Raw genomic sequence first — 18950 nt, forward strand, 5'->3', positions numbered from 1 at the left:
TTAGGCATTTCTTTCCCATGGTTCAATGTAGTCCAATCCCAGATGGGCAAAGATCTCTTCCTCACTTTCTGCTTCAAGAAACACCCTCTGGAAGCACAGGGAGAAGAAACACACACTCTCAGGCATTTTCTTTTTGCACCTTAGTGCAGACTTGTTAAACTGTCTTGCTAGAATGAGTGTCAGCTTAAGTATCCCACCCAAGCCACACCCCCTGCTTTCATCAGAGGAAGCCAAGGTGTGGTGACTCACACCTAGAATCCCAGCACATGGGATGTAGAGGCAGGAACTTGGGCTGTAGAGTGAGGCCTTAACTCAAACCAACCAACCAAAACACCCACCCACTCACCCAACCAACCACCCATCCATTCACACACACACCCACCCATCTATCCAAACAACCAACTAAGGCTTTCTGTTTTTTTTTTTTTTTTTTTTTTTTTTTTGACATTTTCCCATCTAAAGGCGAAATGGTGACAGTCTTCCACTGTTAGCAAATGAAACATGGATATTTTTCCTGAGCTCCTAATTATTCTTATTTGTATGTGTGTGTGAGTGAGTACATGTTTATGTATGTGTACATATGTGTATGGAGATACATGCACAGTAGTGTGTTACATATGGAAGGTAGAAGCCAACACTGGATGTCTTTCTCTAACATCTTCCCCCTTCCTCATGTTTTTGTTTGTTTTACACACACACACACACACACACACACACACACACACACGTCTATATCCCACATACACACATGCAGGCCTGATGCCTAAGGATACCAGAAAATGACATCAGAGCCACCACGTAGATGCCAAGAATCAAACATGGATCCTCTGTAAGATCAGCAAGTGCTTTTTAAACACTGATCACTTCAACCTAGACTTCTATTCTTAACCAGAACTGCTCTTTGGAACCTTGTAATGGGTCTTTCTTTTTTCTTTTCTCTTCCTTCCTTTCTTCCTTCCTTCCTTCCTTCCTTCCTTCCTTCCTTCCTTCCTTCCTTCCCTTCTTCTTCTTCTTCTTCTTCTTCTTCTTCTTCTTCTTCTTCTTCTTCTTCTTCTTCTTCTTCTTCTTCTTCTTCTTCTTCTTCTTCTTCTTCTTCTCTCTACTCCCCTCCCTCCCTCCCTCCCCCCTCTCTTCCTAATAAAATATGTTGAAGCTTGAATCACACTTCAGTCCAATGAAATCAAAAGCTCCAGAGAGGCCTTGTTATCAGTCTAGTTAAAGTTCTAGGTTATTCTAATGTGCAGCAGAGGAGCAAACATCTAGTAATGGCCTAGTACTGCATGACAAGACAAAACAAGACAGAGCTAGCTAATCAGACAGCCCAGAAAATTGTAAGTGGCTCCGTGACAAACCCTGTCTCCAAAAACAATGGGGAAGGGTAAGATGTTAGAGGAAGACACCCAGTGTTGGCTTCTACCTTCCACATGTAACATACTAATACACAGAACTGTTCTCTACACACCTGCCCATGGTCCCCACTATCCAGTTTCCACCTCATGAGCTCTTTAAGACTAGGCACCTCTTCCCTTGACTTTCCTCTAATACATAGCACAGCCCTGGGCCCAGAGATGACACTTGTGTCTGAGGCTATTCTGCCAGTACCTCCTGCCTTCTCCTCTGTGAGAAGTACCTTGTATTTCTATGAGGATTATCCTGCCCCTCTAACCATGAAGTTGTGGGACTGCTCTCATGTCTAGGGAGAAACACATACCCTATATCTGGCCAATCAGAAGTATGACAATGGATTAATAGATGAGCACGTGACCCAAGCCTCATCAAGGAGTAGTTAGGATTTAGGCCAAACCTATCACAGAAGATAGCTTTCCTGTTAGAATAACCAGAAGAATGGGACTCATGGGAAACCCTTGTCTGACAATCAAAACTATTCCTTGGAAAACCTGCCTGGGTTCCTGGACATAGGTGTACCTGAAGGCAGTTTTGTCCCTAGAGACAGCACTGTTTATTTACCCAAGATCCTTTTCCTTTTACCTAAGACACACACACACACACACACACACACACACACACACACACACACACATTTTTTAAAAATTATAACAAATCCATAGGTGGCAAGGAGATCAATCAGTTCTTGCTTATAGTGATTTCATGCCTTCTTCTCCTTCCAAGCCTAATTCGGTGCCCTTGATTACTGTAAGAACGGTAGACCTTTTTGTTCATGGATTTAATGATAGAATTGTTAATTCATCATCAGCCGCACGTAACTTGTCACTTTTCTTGAGTTCCCCATGGTTAGTGACTGAGGTTTGATGGCTTCCCATCCACCTCTGGGCACCTGTGTTGCTTTACTGCAGGAGATGCCTATTGATGGCCCACTCAGAATGTGATTGCCCCTTCATTGGATGGTTATTCCTGTGACATTTATGATTCATGACAATCCCTGATTTTTTTTTAAGAGTAAATGACTAGAAACACCAGGAATATAGCCAACTCAACTCTACACCTATGTGCTGGTTCTAGAGCCCCATGAACTTACTGTCTGAGCCAGAAGCCCTGGAGTTGCACCCTGGGCTCAGTAGGGATCAAGGCAATGTTTCTAGCTCTTTTCAACTGTGATCCACAGAGAACACAACATTTGTAGCAAAAAAGAAGCAAACCTAAACACTAAAATAATTTGTGTTGGGAGGTTTAGGGATGGGCTCAGAGGGTTCAGCAGGTGAAGGTGCTGTTGCCAAACTTGAGGCCCTGAGTTCCAAGCCTAGAACCCACATGGTAGGATGGAGCTGGCACCCCTGACCTCCACATGCAAACACGTATGCGTACCCATTTTCCCCACTATAGAAATAAATAAATAAATGTAATAAAATTGTTTTAAAAATCTGTTCAAGGGAAGGGTTTACAGGTAAGGGTCTGCAGCCCATCTCTGGAAGGAGACACTACCTTGGTCTTGTCATACAGAGCGTGGTTGTCTAGCATCATCTTCCGTTCGTGTGTGGCATAGCGCCTCAAGTCTCTCTCAAACTGCTACAAAGAAAATTAAAACAAATTACTGTCCAGTCCAGATTATTTCTGGTACACGGTGTTTAAAGCTATCCCTTGGGTGTTTGAAACTGCTATCTCTAGCATATATTCTTGGGGTGACTTTCTTCCCCAGGTCAAAGCTCCTGGGTGGATGAGCTCTGGAGTCCCTGTACCAGAACAGAAACTTAGTGTGGACAGGAAGCTGATTGGCTTGGTCCCTTGTCAATCACAGTCCATCAGGAAGCAGGTGATGTGTGAATACCCATTGAACAGATAAATGGACATTGTGAGCATTGTTCCTAGAATAATACCTGGACCAGAGAAGTCGCTGTCTAAATCGTTTCAAATATCATAATAGAGGGTAAGGAATGGGAAGATTTTGGCCCAGATTTTGTGTCTGTCTATGTGTCCTTACTACCTAGCCTCTCTGAATCTTGCTTTGTCCCAAGATGGAGGGAGTGAACATTAAGGTCCCTCCCCCCTTGATGTCCACTCATACTGAGATTCCGTGAAGATTCATCTGCCCCAGAGTGACATCTCTCACAATCAGAAGTACACCCTGAAGCTTCAGGGAGCAAATCTGAAGCCTAGGACAAGCGACCAGCAAACGTTAGAAACAAGGGCCGTGAATCACAAATACCGCTGCTGGTTTCCTGAGAGAAACCCAGGTCCAGAACGTTGTCTTTTTTTTCCCCCTGGGATCAGGCAGACTGCCTGGGTCAGTCGCACCCTCCAGCAGCAAGCATTTCTTTTGATGGGGAGCAGATTTGCTAGCACAGGCCTGGGAAGTTGTGGGTCCTGTTTAGCTCACCCCAGCTCTTGACTGGACAGAATCTGCCCATAGCTAACACTGATTCCCAGCAACCGGAGAGACTGGAGGTGCAATGGGATTGGCTAAATGCAGTTAGTGATTGGCTACTTTCAGTTCCCTGCCCTGTGTGGTTTGGGGAGTGAGAAACATATTCCTGAGATTCTTGGCCAAGGCCAAGAGTGTTGCTGTGCATGTAGAGAAAAATTCAGTTTACCCAACAAAGACCCGCGGAGTGCCAGTTCCTCGGGGGACTGAGAGTGTAGCTGGGGACACAGCTGGTTTATAATAACAGAAGAAATAAGAAAACTCTGGGCTAATAGGAAGCCAGTGCTGTGGACCTGCTGAGCGGGCTGCCTGCCGTGGTGAGCATCACTGAACGAGGGCTTGAAACAGGTGATAAAAAACCAAATGGCAGGGATGGCTCAGAGGTTAAGAGCGCTGACTGCTCTCCAGGTGTCCTGAGTTAAATCCCAGCAACCACATGCTGGGTCACTATCATCTGTAATAAGATCTGATGCCCTCTTCTGGTGTGTCTGAAGATAGCTACAGTGTATATAAGTACATAAATCTTTTTTTTTTTTTTTTTTTAATGGCTGCAGAATGGTTGAGAGAGCTGTGCTGGATAGCTTTATGCCAATTTGACACATGCTAGAGTTATCTGAAAGGAGAAAACCTATTGAGAAAATCCTCCATGAGATCCAGCTGTAGAACATTCTCTTAATGAGTGATTAATGGGGGATGGCTCAGTCTATTATAGGTGGTGTCATTCCTGGGCTGGTGGTTCTATGAGAAAGCAGAGTGAGTAAGCCATGTGAAGCAAGCCAGTAAGCAGCACCCCGCCCTGGCCTCTGCATCAGCTCCTGCCTCCAGGTTCCTGCCCTGCTTGAGTTCCTGTCCTGACTTTCTTTGATAAGCAGTGATGTGGAAATGTCAGTAGAATAAACCCTTCTGTCCCCAAGTTTCTTTGTTCATGGTGTTTGGCCACAGCAATCATAACCCTAACTAAGGAATCCAGTCCTTTCCTGAGCCCCACAGGTTTGCCAGAGGCAGGAAGGGGTGTCAGGCTGCCACAGGGGCATCCTGCCAGGAACTGAGTCTGCCAGGGAAACACTTAGTTTATTTGTTTATTTTTTTAGAGGTTGTGGCCTCAGACAACATGTGGCCACTCTGATTCATGTCAGCTGTCACCCACTGTCACTGAGCATTCCTGCTTCTTTCTCTCGGGGAGCCAGACTGTACACACTCCCTCTTCCTTCACAAAAAAGCCCCAAAGGGCTTCGCCTCTGTAGGAACAGTGGGTTGGCCAGAGCCTGAGGCGGTGTGTGTGTGTGTGTGTGTGTGTGTGTGTGTGTGTGTGTGTGTGTGAGCAGCAGTGGACATAGCAGGTCTGGCAGAGCCTGTGGCCCCTCCTGGCCTACCAGTGACCTTGGATGCTCTGAGTTAAAGGGGGAAAGGAGTGTCAGATGGCCTCACGGGACTCCGCGGCTTCAGGCTAGGACCAAACAAGACCCTTAGAAGGCCATGTCATGGTGCAGGCAGTGACACCCTATGCTCAGCTCAGTACCCCCTGTTTTGTTCTGTGAGTTCTTTGGCGTGCTGCATGACCTCGGGTGCTCCACAAGAGCCTGGCATGACATAAAAAAGAGGAACGGATGAACCGCTGTCTCAGAGAGCCCTCGACAGAGCCCTGTGAGGTTAGCGCTACTGCCTGGAGGCTGGGAGAGTGTTATTTACCCAAAAGCTGCGCAGCCAGGGACAGAGCAGCTTTCCCGAAGTTTCTTCCAAAAACCCCCACTAGTTAAGCAGCACTGGAGACAAGGGGCAGGCACATGGTCTTATGCTTCAAAGGAATGTAAACAGCAGGTGCAGCTGTGCACTGCTGCCCCCAGAGGGCGCCACTCACATCAATCTTGAAAGCCTTAGGAAATTTGTCCAGGATCACTCAGTAGGAAGAGGCAGGGTTGGGCCCTTCAGCAGGTGTGAGACCTGAATCCATCCGAGTTACTCACCACCCTGTCACTTCCTGGGTTCCAGTAGCTCTCACCTAAGATACCTCTCAGTTACCTAGGGGTTTTACAAACATACGTGTCTGAGCTTAGCTGCCTAGAGCTTCCGATGAAGTGGTACACAGTGGAGAATTTGTAAATCCAACCTGTCCCCAGGTAAGGCTACTGCTGCTAGCTTGGTGAATCATACATTGGCAATCTAAATGAATCTAACTCATGTGACCATGTGTCAGTATCAAGCTCCAGTTTAGAGGTTTAGGGGTATGGTCCCTTCCTACTCTCCGCAATTTCGCCCTGCAGCCTTCAACTCTCTCCTGAGCCAGGAGAGCTACTAGCACACAGTACTTACCCTGGATCCAGTCCATCCTAGCAGAGCGAAGGCGCGGCGCTCATAGGGGCACATGACCAGATCCACACGAATGGCCTTCCAGCCCTTTTCTTCCTGCTGGCCGCTCTTCTCGACGTGCCCGTGGTGTAGTTTCAGAATCAGAAAGCATTTCTGGAAGTGATCAAGAGCATCCACCTTCCTGCTAGGCAGCTTGGACTTTTCAAAGGTTGACTCTATGATGTCGCAGTACAAAAGCAACCCCTGAAAAGCAGTGGGGGGGGGTTAGGAAGGGTCCCAGGGGACTGGGGGTCACCCCTGTGATAACACCGTGGCGCTTAAGCCTTTTCAGAGGTGACGAGACAGGGATGGACTTTGTTCTTTCTCCCCCCAGAATCTGGGAGAAAAGTTAATACATGATTCTCTCGACAGAAAAGCAATTTCCGCACGAGAAAGGCTGAGTCCAAGCCCCCCAAATATAAAACTTCAGAGACTCCATCTCTCCTTGTTTGCTTCTGAGGGACAACTTGGCTCCTTTAACAGCACAGTCACCATGGACAGAGACCACACTCTTTCCTGCGTGCAGATCACTGAGTAGGGCGTGGTAACCTGCTACTTCTGCTGTTATGTTGCTTTTGCAGTGCTGGGGGTTGAATCTGGGGACTTGAACTTGCTAGCTATGCAATCTGCCGCTGAGTATACCCCAGCCCTGGAAATGCTTCTTCTGAAAGAACTCTCTCTCCATCTTGGAGGCATCAGGAGAAGGCTCACGAAGCCTACTTTATCTCAAGTTTCTGTCCAGAAAATTAATAGGTAATTCAAAGGAATGCCAGGCAAGCACCAGCCCCTAGGAGTTCCTGTGCTGCACACTTTCCGTGGGCTGCCCCTGTTGTTTTCAGTTCCCCTTCCTGTCCCCACTTCTCTCATTGTGATTTCTTTCCTCTGGAACTGCTCAGGCTTGGCCATCAGTGTCCACTGTTGTCTTCCTACTAGGAACTCAGTGGCTAGTCTAGGAAGAAGTGTTCCCTGCCACCCCTTCCCTCTGTTCCCAGGTACAGGGGTTGGAGGAGTCTGGCGAGGGTTAGGGAAGATTAGCTTTGTTTCATACAAGGGTGGGGGCTCCACTTCTCCAACTTAGTGGACCAATTAACCATAGGTTATACCAAGCAATTGTGTAACAGCAGGAAGGGGTGTTAGGGGGCTGGTTGAGAAGTCCTTCAGCAAGGATTCTTGACTTTGTTTTTTTTTTTTTTTTTTTTTTTTCAGTTTCTTTCCATCTTCTTTTCAGAAGAACCAATCTGGTATCCAAACTCAAGTCAGTTTTCCAAAGCGGGAGTAGTCATCACTCAGTCATTCCACAGTCATCCCACATTCATCCCTTAGTCATCCCACATTCATCCCTCAGTCATCCCACATTCATCCCTCAGTCATCCCTCAGTCATCCCTCAGTCATCCCACAGTCATCCCACATTCATCCCTCAGTCATCCCACATTCATCCCTCAGTCATCCCTCAGTCATCCCTCAGTCATCCCACAGTCATCCCACAGTCATCCCTCAATCATCCCACATTCATCTCTCATTCATTCCACAGGCATCCCTCAGTCATTCCACAGTCATCCCTCATTCATCCCTCATTCATCCTTCAGTCATCCCTCAGTCATCCCTCATTCATCCCTCAGTCATCCCTCAGTCATCCCTCAGTCATCCCTCAGTCATCCCTCATTCATCCCTCATTCATCCCTCATTCATCCCTCAGTCATCCCTCAGTCATCCCTCAGTCATCCCTCATTCATCCCTCAGTCATCCCTCAGTCATCCCTCAGTCATCCCTCAATCATCCCTCATTCATCCCTCAGTCATCCCTCAGTCATCCCTCAGTCATCCCTCATTCATCCCTCATTCATCCCTCAGTCATCCCTCAGTCATCCCTCAGTCATCCCTCAGTCATCCCACAGGCATCCCTCAGTCATCCCTCAGTCATTCCACAGTCATCCCTCATTCATCCCTCAGTCATCCCTCAGTCATCCCTCAGTCATCACTCAGTCATCCCTCAGTCATCCCACAGTCATCCCTCAGTCATCCCTCAGTCATCCCACATTCATCCCTCAGTCATCCCTCAGTCATCCCTCAGTCATCCCACATTCATCCCTCAGTCATCCCTTAGTCATTCCACAGTCATCCCTCAGTCATTCTACAGTCATCCACAGTCATCCCCCCGTGATCCTGCAGTCATCTCTCAGTCATTCCACAGTCATGCTCACGCTCTTCTTGCAAAGTGTTCCTATATGAGCCACATACATCGCCTTAGGCTGTTAATCACTCCCAGATTAATACCTATTACTATATAAAGGCAGGCACTGCTGTCATACTGTATTATTTAGAAACAGAAGATAGGAGGCGCCTATGGATGCTAAGACTAGGTGTGGGTTTCCTTTCTTTCCTTCTTTCTCTTTTACAAGTATCTCTTCCTATCTGAGGTCAGTTGAATCTATGAATTCAGAACCCAAGGTTGCAGCCAGTTTAAACTCCATTTTGTTCTAGGTAGCCTGGAATAGCTCTCATTTCTCAGCCTCCTGAGTTGCTTAGGTGAGAAGTGAACCACCAGGATTAGTTCTGACTTAAAGTATTACTTTGCACACTCAACATTTTGAATCTCCCAGAAGTTCCATGAACTCTAGGGTTGACCACATGAAGCCCTTAGGGTCCCACTCAGCAGGCCTGACCCAAGCCTGAGTCACGAAGTCTCCTTCCTTTGAGGTGAACTACCTACAGCCAGATTGGAATTCAGGCACAACAAATATCTTGGGGAATTACCACCTCCCTAGATCAGATTTCTAAGTTCTTCATCTCCCTTTCTCCAACCTCTGACCAAGGAGTTTTCTTTAAAGGACACCATTTAGATAGGAGAATACACTGAAAGCTGTTCAGACTACTTCTCAGACATTTAAGCATCTTGTGGGCGTGTTGTGTGTGCTCTGTGAGTACACCCATGTGCACTGTCTAACCTGGGCTCACAGCCACCTGTAAAGTAAAGCTCAGGGTAAGGCTGGTAGGGAAGGGAGTGAAGTGGAGGTAGGAACCAGATGGGAAGAACTCTGCTGATTTCGCAGTTGAGGTATTGGCAGCGGGTCCAGGGCTTCAGGTGGGTCCAGTGCTTCAGGGGGGTGGGTCCAGGGCTTCAGGGGTGGGGATTCAAGGCTTCAGGTGGGTCCAGGGCTTCAGGGAGGTGGGTCCAGGGCTTCAGGTGGGTCCAGGACTTCATGGGGTGGGTCCAGGGCTTCAGGGGGTGGGACCAGGGCTTCAGGGGGTGGGTCCAGGGCTTCAGGGGGTGGGTCCAGGGCTTCAGGAGGTGGGTCCAGGGCTTCAGGGGGTGGGTCCAGGGCTTCAGGAGGTGGGTCCAGGGCTTCAGGGGGTTGGTCCAGGGCTTCAGGAGGTGGGTCCAGGGCTTCAGGGGTGGGGGTTCAAGGCTTCAGGGGTTGGTCCAGGGCTTCAGGGGGTGGGTCCAGGGCTTCAGGGGCTGGGTCCAGGGCTTCAGGGGGTGGGTCCAGGGCTTCAGGGGTGGGGGTTCAAGGCTTCAGGGGTTGGGTCCAGGGCTTAAGGCATAGGTCCAGTGCAGGGACACTAAAACACCTGCACCTTGCCCATGAGGAAAGGGAAGGAGCTGGCCTGCTGGCTCTGGGTCCCTGCAGCCCAGTGCCTGGCTCTCAAGCTGAGTTCAATAAGCAATCCTACTGCTGATCACAGCCGACATTTTTCAGACACTCTGAAGAGTTTCCGTTGAATCCTCCGTTAGCACAGACAGGAAACGGGCTGTGAACTGTTAGGGACCATCCCAGGTTGTACCACTACTTCTAAAGTCTCAGGTTAGACTTGTTTTACTATCAGTTCCCACTGCAGGGCCTGGGCTTATAATACCTATTTCTGCCCAGGGTCCACAGGAAGTCTTCCTCGAATGAGCGATGCAAAGATGATTCCCCTGTCATCTCTCCAGCAGATAGTCTTAGCGTGGAACAATGGCACAAGAACAAACATCAGTGGGTTTCAGACCTTGCCAACTGGCCTGACTGAGCTTATCTTGCCGTCTCTGAAGGGGTTCTGGCTATCCGGTGCAGCTTCCCTTGAGAAGGACAGAGAGATGTGGAATGGCTTCACGGATGAATTTGGATCCGAATCTGAGCTCTAGCTTTCATTCATCGAGCTCATGGCTCCAGGGCTGACTATTTCTAGTTTTCATCGTATCTGGGCTCTTGTCCTTGGCACATCAGTGAACTCAGCTCATGCCCAGCAGACACTGTCTACTCAGGAAGGGGGAAGCTGCACTAGGAAAACTCTGGTCCAGCCTCCTCTACTCAGACCAGCAGGTTCCCAGGAAACAGCCCTTGGTCTGTCTAGGAAATGATGCTTGGTTAGAGAACCGGAAGTCTTTGGTGACCATTAACAAAGGGCTTCCTGTGTGGCAGGCTTGATTTCACCTGGTGGGAGCCATTGGCCATGACCTCTGCAGGGTCCAGTTTGCCCTCATCACCTTCCTTCTTCAAAGAAGATATATATCTGCAAAGCACTGCCTAGGACCCAAAGCTGGTCAGTCTTGTGTCAGCCACGTGGCGCTTTGACGAAGTGTGACAAACAATTGAGAATTGTAGTCACTGTACATTGATCATGTAACACATAAAATTAGCAATGTTTGGGGCTGGGCAGTTGGCTCGGTGGTGACAGTGCCTGTTTTGCAAGCACAGGGACCCAGAACCCATATAAATGCTTGGTAGACATGACAGCCTGCCTACAATTCCAGCCTCAGAAGGTAGAGACAAGGGATCCACAGAGCAAGCTGACCAGTAGAATTAGCCAAACTGATGAGCTCTTGGTTAAATCAAAAGAGCCTGCTTCAGTGAAGAAGGTGGAAAAGTACTCGAAGATCATTTTCTACATCAACCTCAGGCTCCATGTGTACCCACACATGTGTGCCTATACATATATAAAAATATGCACATACATGCACATCACAAACACACAATGCATAACATACCCACCACACACATATACCACACACACAAACATATGCACCCCACATACATATACCACATACAAATATTTACACACATATACATGTACAGCACATACATACATACATAACATAACATACCTACTACACACACACACACATACACACACACACACACACACACACACACACACACACACACACACGGGGAACAGAAACAAGCAGAAAGCAATGCTAAACCAGTCTTAAATGGCAGGTGCTGTCTGGTCTCCTTACCTGCTGCCTCCAGAAGTCTGTCACTTTGTGCAAGAGCTGCTGTTCTTCTTCCTCAGTAGCTTCTGCGCTGGTGATTAGAAAGTCTACATCATGTCCAGTCATCTTACCCCTAATTTATGAAAAGCACAAAAAGGAAATCAGTTTGGCTTTTAGCCCTTCATTTAAAAACAAAACAAAATGCCTTCGTTTCTGTGTCCCCAGTGTGAGGTTTGTGGTACAAAATACTCACACTATTTATGACCAGCTACTCTTGGTCGGACAACTTTACTTCTTGAAAAACATATTTGTGACAGGACAAAAAAACTTTATCAAGAATGTATGTTGTTGCACGTGGATGGAAAGAAAGTAACTCTCTATATGCATCACATACATAGAGAAACACGTGTGACAACGAGTCGCCAACCAAGAGCTTTGGTCATACCATACAAGTTAACCATCTTGAAACTATGGTATGACTTAGGAGATTCTTTTCTTTGTCATCTTTTTAAATACAGGCTCTTATGTGGTCCAAACTGGCTTTGAGCATACTATAAAGCTGAGAATGACCCAGGACATCTTATCTTCCTGCCTCTACTTCCCAAGTGCTGGGATTATATGTATATGTGTATCACCTCGCCTGGTTTATTAGATACTGAGAATCAAAGCCAGTTTCCTACATGCTACATAAATACTCTGCCAACTGAGTGATGGACCAAGTCCAGAAAATCCTCTTAGGTTTAATTCTCTTTAGTGCAAGTGACCAGGTAAGGTCTCAGAAAAGGAGGTGGAGGGACAAGTACCTTTCTGACATGAAGGCATTTGTATCCAACTGAAGAAGTGCATTTCTGAAAACTTGTTGATTGAGTTATGTTTTAGCTAAACCAGTTTCTTGAGCATCTACTTAGTGATCAGGCTCATACCTTTGTCTGGGTAAGAACCAAACCCCACTAGCTCCACAGGGGAAGCACACATTGTGTAGTAGGCATCTGGAAGCACAGAAGAAAATCCCTAATCCAGCACAGAGCAAGAAGGAGTCATGGAGGGCTTTCTGGAGGCAACAGCATCTAAATTGAGTCTTAAGGAATTGTGAAGTCAGATGAGTACTAAATTCACAAAATAGTAGAGAAAGTTTCATCTGAGCAAAGTTACAGGGGCAAGAAAAAGCTCTGTGTGTGGGGTGTCAAGCTATTTGGGGCTCTGACATGAAACAAAAGAGGCAGGAGCCAAAGTTTCAGGTCAGAACAGGACTTCTGCACCATCTAAGGCAGAAGAGAGATGCCAAAACAGCTACATCACTTACCTGCGGAACCCCCCAGTCATGGTGACCAAAGCATCTGGAAGGAATGCCACAACTGCCTCCTTAACTAGCACGCTGACAGCCTCTGCTTCTGCCCTGTTCACACAGCTAACGAGGTCTTCATAGTAGAGGAATCCTAGGAGGCCATTTGACAGGCAGTGGAGAGAAAGGCACATGTAAGAGGACCAGCCATCGATGGGAGAGGATGCTGTCTTATACAGTGCTGCCAGGCATTGGCCAGACTCTACAGAGCTCAGCAATCTATGGCGTTGCCTTGTCCGTCTACTTGTGGGGTTTTCATGGTCACAAAGGAGCTTTGATTTCTCACGGGGAAGTCAAGGGGAAAGTATTCAGATCCTTCTAGAATCTAAACTGTTTTTATCTGATATTATAATGGAGATCCAGAGCTGACTCCTCTTCCTCCTCCTCTTCTTCCTCCTCTCCTTCCTCCTCCTCTCCTTCCTCCTCCTCTCCTTCTTCCTTCTCTCCTTTCTCCTTCTCTCCTTTCTCCTCTTCCTCCTCTCCTTCCTTTTCCTCTTCCTTCTCTCCTTCCTCCTCCTCTCATCCTCCTCCTCCTCTCCTTTCTCCTCTTCCTTCTATCCTTCCTTCTCCTCTTCCTTCTCTCCTTCCTCCTCCTCTCATCCTCCTCTCCTTCCTCTTCCTCCTCTTGCTGCTGCTGTTTTGAGGAAAGACCCAGATGTCTATGAACTCCTAATTTCTCTACCTCTCAAGTGCCGAGATTCCATGTGTGCAGCACTGTGTCCAGCCCTCTTGACCAACAAGCTATGCCCTACTATTCAAAAGGGGGGTGGGAAAATTCAGAACTTTGATGGCTTCATTAGAAAAGGGAAATACAGTAGGAGGAAGAGGGTGGGACTGTGTCAAAAATCAATGTGCAAAGTGCCTTGGAGGGGTTGGCATGCTGTTTCCTGGCCTGAGAACTATGAACCAATGACTGTTCAGAAGTAGCATCACAAGGGAAGGAGGCTTATCCTCAAGGACTGGGTTAAAGCTGGGCATGTCTGGGAGAGTCAGAGTCTAATGACAGTTAATCATGCTTCCATATAAGACGCTGATCTTTCATTTAAGGGACCCAAATGCCACTCCACTAATAAGAGATGTACTTCTCCAGAGGCTGCTGATTGGACCCTGTTACCATTTGGCTTGAGCATACTGTAAACAAAGTTACCAAATTCAAGGGCATCTGTAATCTCTAAATGGGACAGCTGCCGAAGTATGTTGATGGGACCAGGAAAAGACGTTGATGCTAATCCATCATTTGTTCTGCCGAGCCGGTGGCTGAGGATCTACCACCTTCATATCGGTAAGTGATATGATATAAACTTCCCTTGTTCTGTCCTCAGTAGTTGTCCTTTTATTGGGATATGGCTGCTTTGTGTGTGTGTGTGTGTGTGTATGTGTGTGTGTGTGTGTGTGTGTGAGAGAGAGAGAGAGAGAGAGAGAGAGAGAGAGAGAGGGAATAACTCAGTTGGTACCAGGATACCCCTATGCTCCTCACTTGATGATGTATATGAACATGAGGTTATGATGTTTTAAGAATGCATAGCTGTCAGCCAGCTCCCCACTCCTGCATCCCTAGCACTCAAGATGCTGAAACAGGACATTACAAGTTTAAGGCTTTCTGAGCCAACTATTACACTGCTCCCAACTTCCGCTATAAGCGTTAGGAGTCCTCACTATCATTCCAGACTGACTCCATGCCACTTAGGTTTGGGAGTTATATACATTTCTCTTTCAAGGCATCTCTAGAGCTGATGTAAAACATGCTTATTAGACTACACCTTCTGGCATCCAGAGTAGACATTCTAGATGTTTCTTCTTAGACTCTTTTAGTTCCTGTGTGGTTTATATAGAACTTATTAACAATCACTTAGAAATCAGCAAAATTGAGAGATGACTCAGGAGCTAAGAGAACAGGTTCCTCTGCCAGAAGACCCAGGTTTGATTCCCAGCACCCAATGGCAGCTTACAACCAACTCTAACTTCAGTCCCAAGGGACCTAATGCCCTCTTCTAGCCTCCTTGGACACTGGACAAATGTGTTACATGGACAAACATACAGACAACACCAATATACATAAACTAAAAATGAATTAAAATGTTTTAATAAGAAATGAACAGATTTTAATACGGATTTCTATAGTGTCACTGGTGGGACCCCCAAGATATGATTCACCTCATCAATCATTTCTCGTGATATCATTTTTGATCTGTCTGTCTGTTACTATCACTTAAACAGAAGATAGCTGTTGACTGATTGCACATACCCAGTATCCTCTAGTAGAAGACTCTATCACTTCCATATTAAAAACGTGATAACTTCGCCATTCCCCATAACCACAGAAGCTACAGGACTAGAAACTGTAACAAAGACTCCCTCTTGAAGAACAATTCTACTCTATTTTTATTGTACTCCAAAAAGAAACACTCCGAAACCACACACATTTAGAATGGGGCTATGGATTGCAATTCCTCATTTCTGGAAAAGGTACCAGCACTGTCCACAGGAGACAGTGACCTGGTCATGATGGCAGCTGTGGGACTTGCCAGACTTTCAGACAATACTGAGAGTCCTTCCGTCTCCACTGCACTCTTGTCTCTTCCTAGGCTACAGGGCTCTGGGGGAACAGATCAAGGCTGTGGCTAGATTTCTGCCTCTTTCTCTTTCAGTCCCTAGCGCACATTCATGGTTTTAACCAACCTAATGAGGATGTACTTTGTTTAGGACTCCTCTCTCTCCTTCTTCCATGTCCGCTTAACCTTCTATCCTCAACTCTTCATGCATGGCTCTAACACAGGGAGACAGCCAGACCCAAGTGTCTAGATGAGTCTGGAGCAATCAGGACAGTGCCCACTCAGCTTTAAGGCCTCGATAAAGGGATCACAGCAGCCCAGAAAGAGGCCTGTTCTCATGTTCTTGGGGCTTTGTGCGAGCTGATGTAGTCCCTGCTTAGCTCAAGTTCATCAGTGAGGTAACGGAGGCACAGGTTTTAACTGGCGTATTCAATCACTCAATGACAAGTGCTGGAGCCAAGATTTACCTGACTCCCAAGTTTGGAGCAGGTAAAAGTGACTTCCTTGTCACTTGACCCTGACAAGCCCAGAGTGACCTGTGACTTTCCCCAAGACCATTACCTGCTTTCTGCATTTTTGTGAATCTCAGGCTTTTGTCTGACTTTATTTTGCTGAGAGTTCTGAACCCCATCCTGAACCATTTCTCCGCTGTCTTCAGTCCCACGCCAAACACAGATGTAAAGAGCTGAGGGGGAGGGAAAGGAAGGCTGTTAATTCCTTGGATCATCACTATGACAACAGAGTGATGCTTTCCAGTCTCAGGCCAGAAACAAGAAATATAAACAAAGCTTTGGCCCAGTTTCTCTTGAAAACATCAAGGGAATGGGTCGTGTGTGTGTGTGTGTGTGTGTGTGTGTGTGTACTTGCACAAACATGCATAAGCATACATAACTGTGCATTTGGAGACCAGAAGTCAACCTCAGGCTGGGACGGTTGGTCAGTGAAACCCAGGGAGCTGCCTGTCTCTGCTGCCCCAGTGCTTGGATTTAAAAGGCACACTACCACACACAGCTTTTTGTGTTGATTATGGGACTCTTCCTCAGGTTCTCTGCACTTAAGAGTTCTCCCTTGAGCCTGGGCATGGTCACTTTCAGAGGTTTTTTGTTTCTAGAGGATCCTTGAATAATCAAAGGGTCACAAAATGAAACAGAGGTGAGAGACAGACAGACATCTGTGGAAGGAGACAGACTGCCTGTTCTGTGACTGTGTGAGAAGCTATCTCTCTGGCTGTCTTCAGCTTGCTCAGTCTTTTACACAAAGTCCTTAACCACACACCTTCCTTCAGTGGAAAGAAGCTCACAGAGACTCAGCAAATTTGTCCTATCTACAAGTGGGTAATAGCAAAGTACAAACTTAAACCCTGGGCTGCTGTACTCTGAGCCTGGCTCCTGTTCTGGCCATATGTTAGGCCATGTATCACGTATAAACTGAAGGAACTTGCCAGAGTACCATAAACTCTAAGGTAATACTGGAAGGTGGTCACCCCTAAGTCCCAGAGATAAAAGTACAATGGGGTCTTTTCAGATGTCAGCTTGTGCTTCAGGACATCCCCCACCCCGTTTGCTCTGTTTGAATTCTTGTGTCCCCTTGACATTTGTAACCATGGTAATCTCAGTGTGATAGTTAGGTCTTTGCATGTGGAGTCTTTGTGGCATGTGCTGGATAGTTTTAACTGTCAACTCGATGCATTTTAGACTCTTTCGGGAAAGGAGTCTTAATGAGAAATTATCCATATTACCTCCACCTGTGGGCATGTCTGTGGTAGATGTAACTGTTAGTTTATGGAGGAAGCCCACTGTGGAAGGTGCCATTCCCTAAGCGAGAAGTCATGCCTCACGCAATCATGTAAGAACAGAGAAAGGCAGCTGTGAGCGAGCATTTGTCCATCTCTATCTCTGCCATGCCAGGGCAACAGCAAGACGATGGGTGGCCACTGTAAACCACAAAGAGTCCTCCACAGGATCTTTCCCCAGGAACTTAACCTAAACTTTCTGCTTCCAGACCTGGCAGAAAATAAATTTCTACGACTAAACAGTCCAGTCTGTGCCATTTTGGTATGGCAGCCTGAGTTACATAATCAACCACAGCAAACAACAGGATAAATAAATGAACAAAACAAAAACAAAAACCAACCACTTCCTAGTATACAAATGTGCAATCGCTTACTTTGAAGGATTTATAACGTTCATCATTTAGCACAGCTTTAACTTCAGAACTTTCTCCATCTTCAATAATTCCCTGCAAGGAGGGTTGAACAAAAGATTTTGAGTTATGTCCCTGCGTAACCAAAGTGCCAGTCTCAAACCTACAGCCCCGACTGCTGGTTTCTCATGAAACTTGAGGATTTTCCCTATCTGATCTGGAGAAAGCAAGAATTTCCTTGTAATCTTGAAAAAAAAAAACTTAGTTTAGCATAGATCCAAGACCTTTATCATCTTAGATGGGGATACAGAGGATAAAGATGTGAATCTATAGAGTCTAAGACAAAATATTCACTGACAAGCATTGTTCAAATAGTCCTGATCATTTTCTTTTCAGTTGATTCAAGTTGTGGAAATAAGAGGGCTTTTCAAACCACCAGGCTAACTGTTGGCCCACCGAAAAAGCCAGTCATTATCAGGCCCTTATGAGGTCTAATCTCTGTTGTCTTGAGCTGGGATATTTTTCTAGAATAATGTACCTTACCTTGCATTTGGTTAGATTGAAACTCACTACTAGAGATGAACGTGCCTTGTTGAGAAATCCTTAAATGGTGCTAAACATGTAACTACTGCCCAGTCTCTTCCTAGAACATATAGATGCAGATTCAGCCCATTGGACATCACCCTGTGCTGAACAGGAAGAGCTGAGGGAGACTAAGCCTCCCACCCAGCCTGGGGAGGAAAGCTGAACATTCTGCTTGAGTCTTTCACTGCTAGTAAAAATCACTATCTGGGAAAGTCATCCTACTGGGGTCATGCTGGGGTATGGGTTTTATATATCTGTACCCATATATCTCTTTCCACACTATGCTGGTTCATCTATAGAGAAATAAATAAAATCAACCCATGTGATTGATCTGCTCTGCCTCTCCTTCTCCTCTTTGGAGGTGTAGCAAATTTCACTTCTCCTCACCTCTATGACACACTTCACCTTGTCCCCTAGGCAAGGGATCCCCTCTGTGTCCTTCATGCTGGTGATGGGGAACGGCAGAGATTTCAACACAGAGGCTGCTCGCATGAATGCCAGACAAGAGCCTTCGTTCTCTCTAAACTCATCATTTTCAGCCAGGATATCAAAGGCATCCTAAGAAAATAAAACCAGGTCAGCAGGTCTGCTCAGGAGAGTCACCTGCAAGTCCCTCCTGTCCCCTTTGGAGTCAGGATCAAGTTCCTGTACCATTGCATTCTCCCCCGTGGGACACTGTCACTGAACTGAAAAGATACCTGTCTAATGGATTATGAAGGAATTGTGTTCGGTATCATTAGACATTTAGAAACAATTTATTCAAGTACTAACTTGGTGTCCATGGTATCCATGAAGTCATGACTGGGTTGGGTATAACCTTTCCTGTCTTTGGGACTAGTCAGTAGCCAGGGTTCTGTCACAACACTTGGACATTCAGATCTCTTACTGTGGACAGAAAACACAGCTGGTACTTGTGGGATGAAGGTGTGTTCATCACACAGACCCAGAGCA

General features: G+C 46.5%; 1 protein-coding gene across 3 annotated transcripts in view; it reads right to left on the minus strand.

The window, feature by feature from the left end:
* DNTT (DNA nucleotidylexotransferase) overlaps window positions 1-18950 on the minus strand; it is a gene marked incomplete at both ends in the record, with an annotated part of 29988 nt that continues 11038 nt past the window's right edge. The window contains 9 exons of one of the 3 annotated variants that reach the window (XM_080913103.1): window positions 1-87; window positions 404-484; window positions 2902-2985; window positions 6149-6388; window positions 11403-11511; window positions 12682-12814; window positions 15834-15957; window positions 17439-17510; window positions 18387-18557. In XM_080913103.1, coding sequence (XP_080769229.1) covers window positions 1-87; window positions 404-484; window positions 2902-2985; window positions 6149-6388; window positions 11403-11511; window positions 12682-12814; window positions 15834-15957; window positions 17439-17510; window positions 18387-18557 — 1101 coding nt within the window. The remainder of the gene's footprint in view (window positions 88-403; window positions 485-2901; window positions 2986-6148; window positions 6389-11402; window positions 11512-12681; window positions 12815-15833; window positions 15958-17438; window positions 17511-18386; window positions 18558-18950) is intronic. The other 2 variants (XM_080913105.1, XM_080913104.1) reach the window with 2 other exon arrangements.

This window comes from Micromys minutus (assembly GCF_963924665.1).
Source record: "Micromys minutus genome assembly, chromosome: 2".
NCBI classification, from domain to species: domain Eukaryota; kingdom Metazoa; phylum Chordata; class Mammalia; order Rodentia; family Muridae; genus Micromys; species Micromys minutus.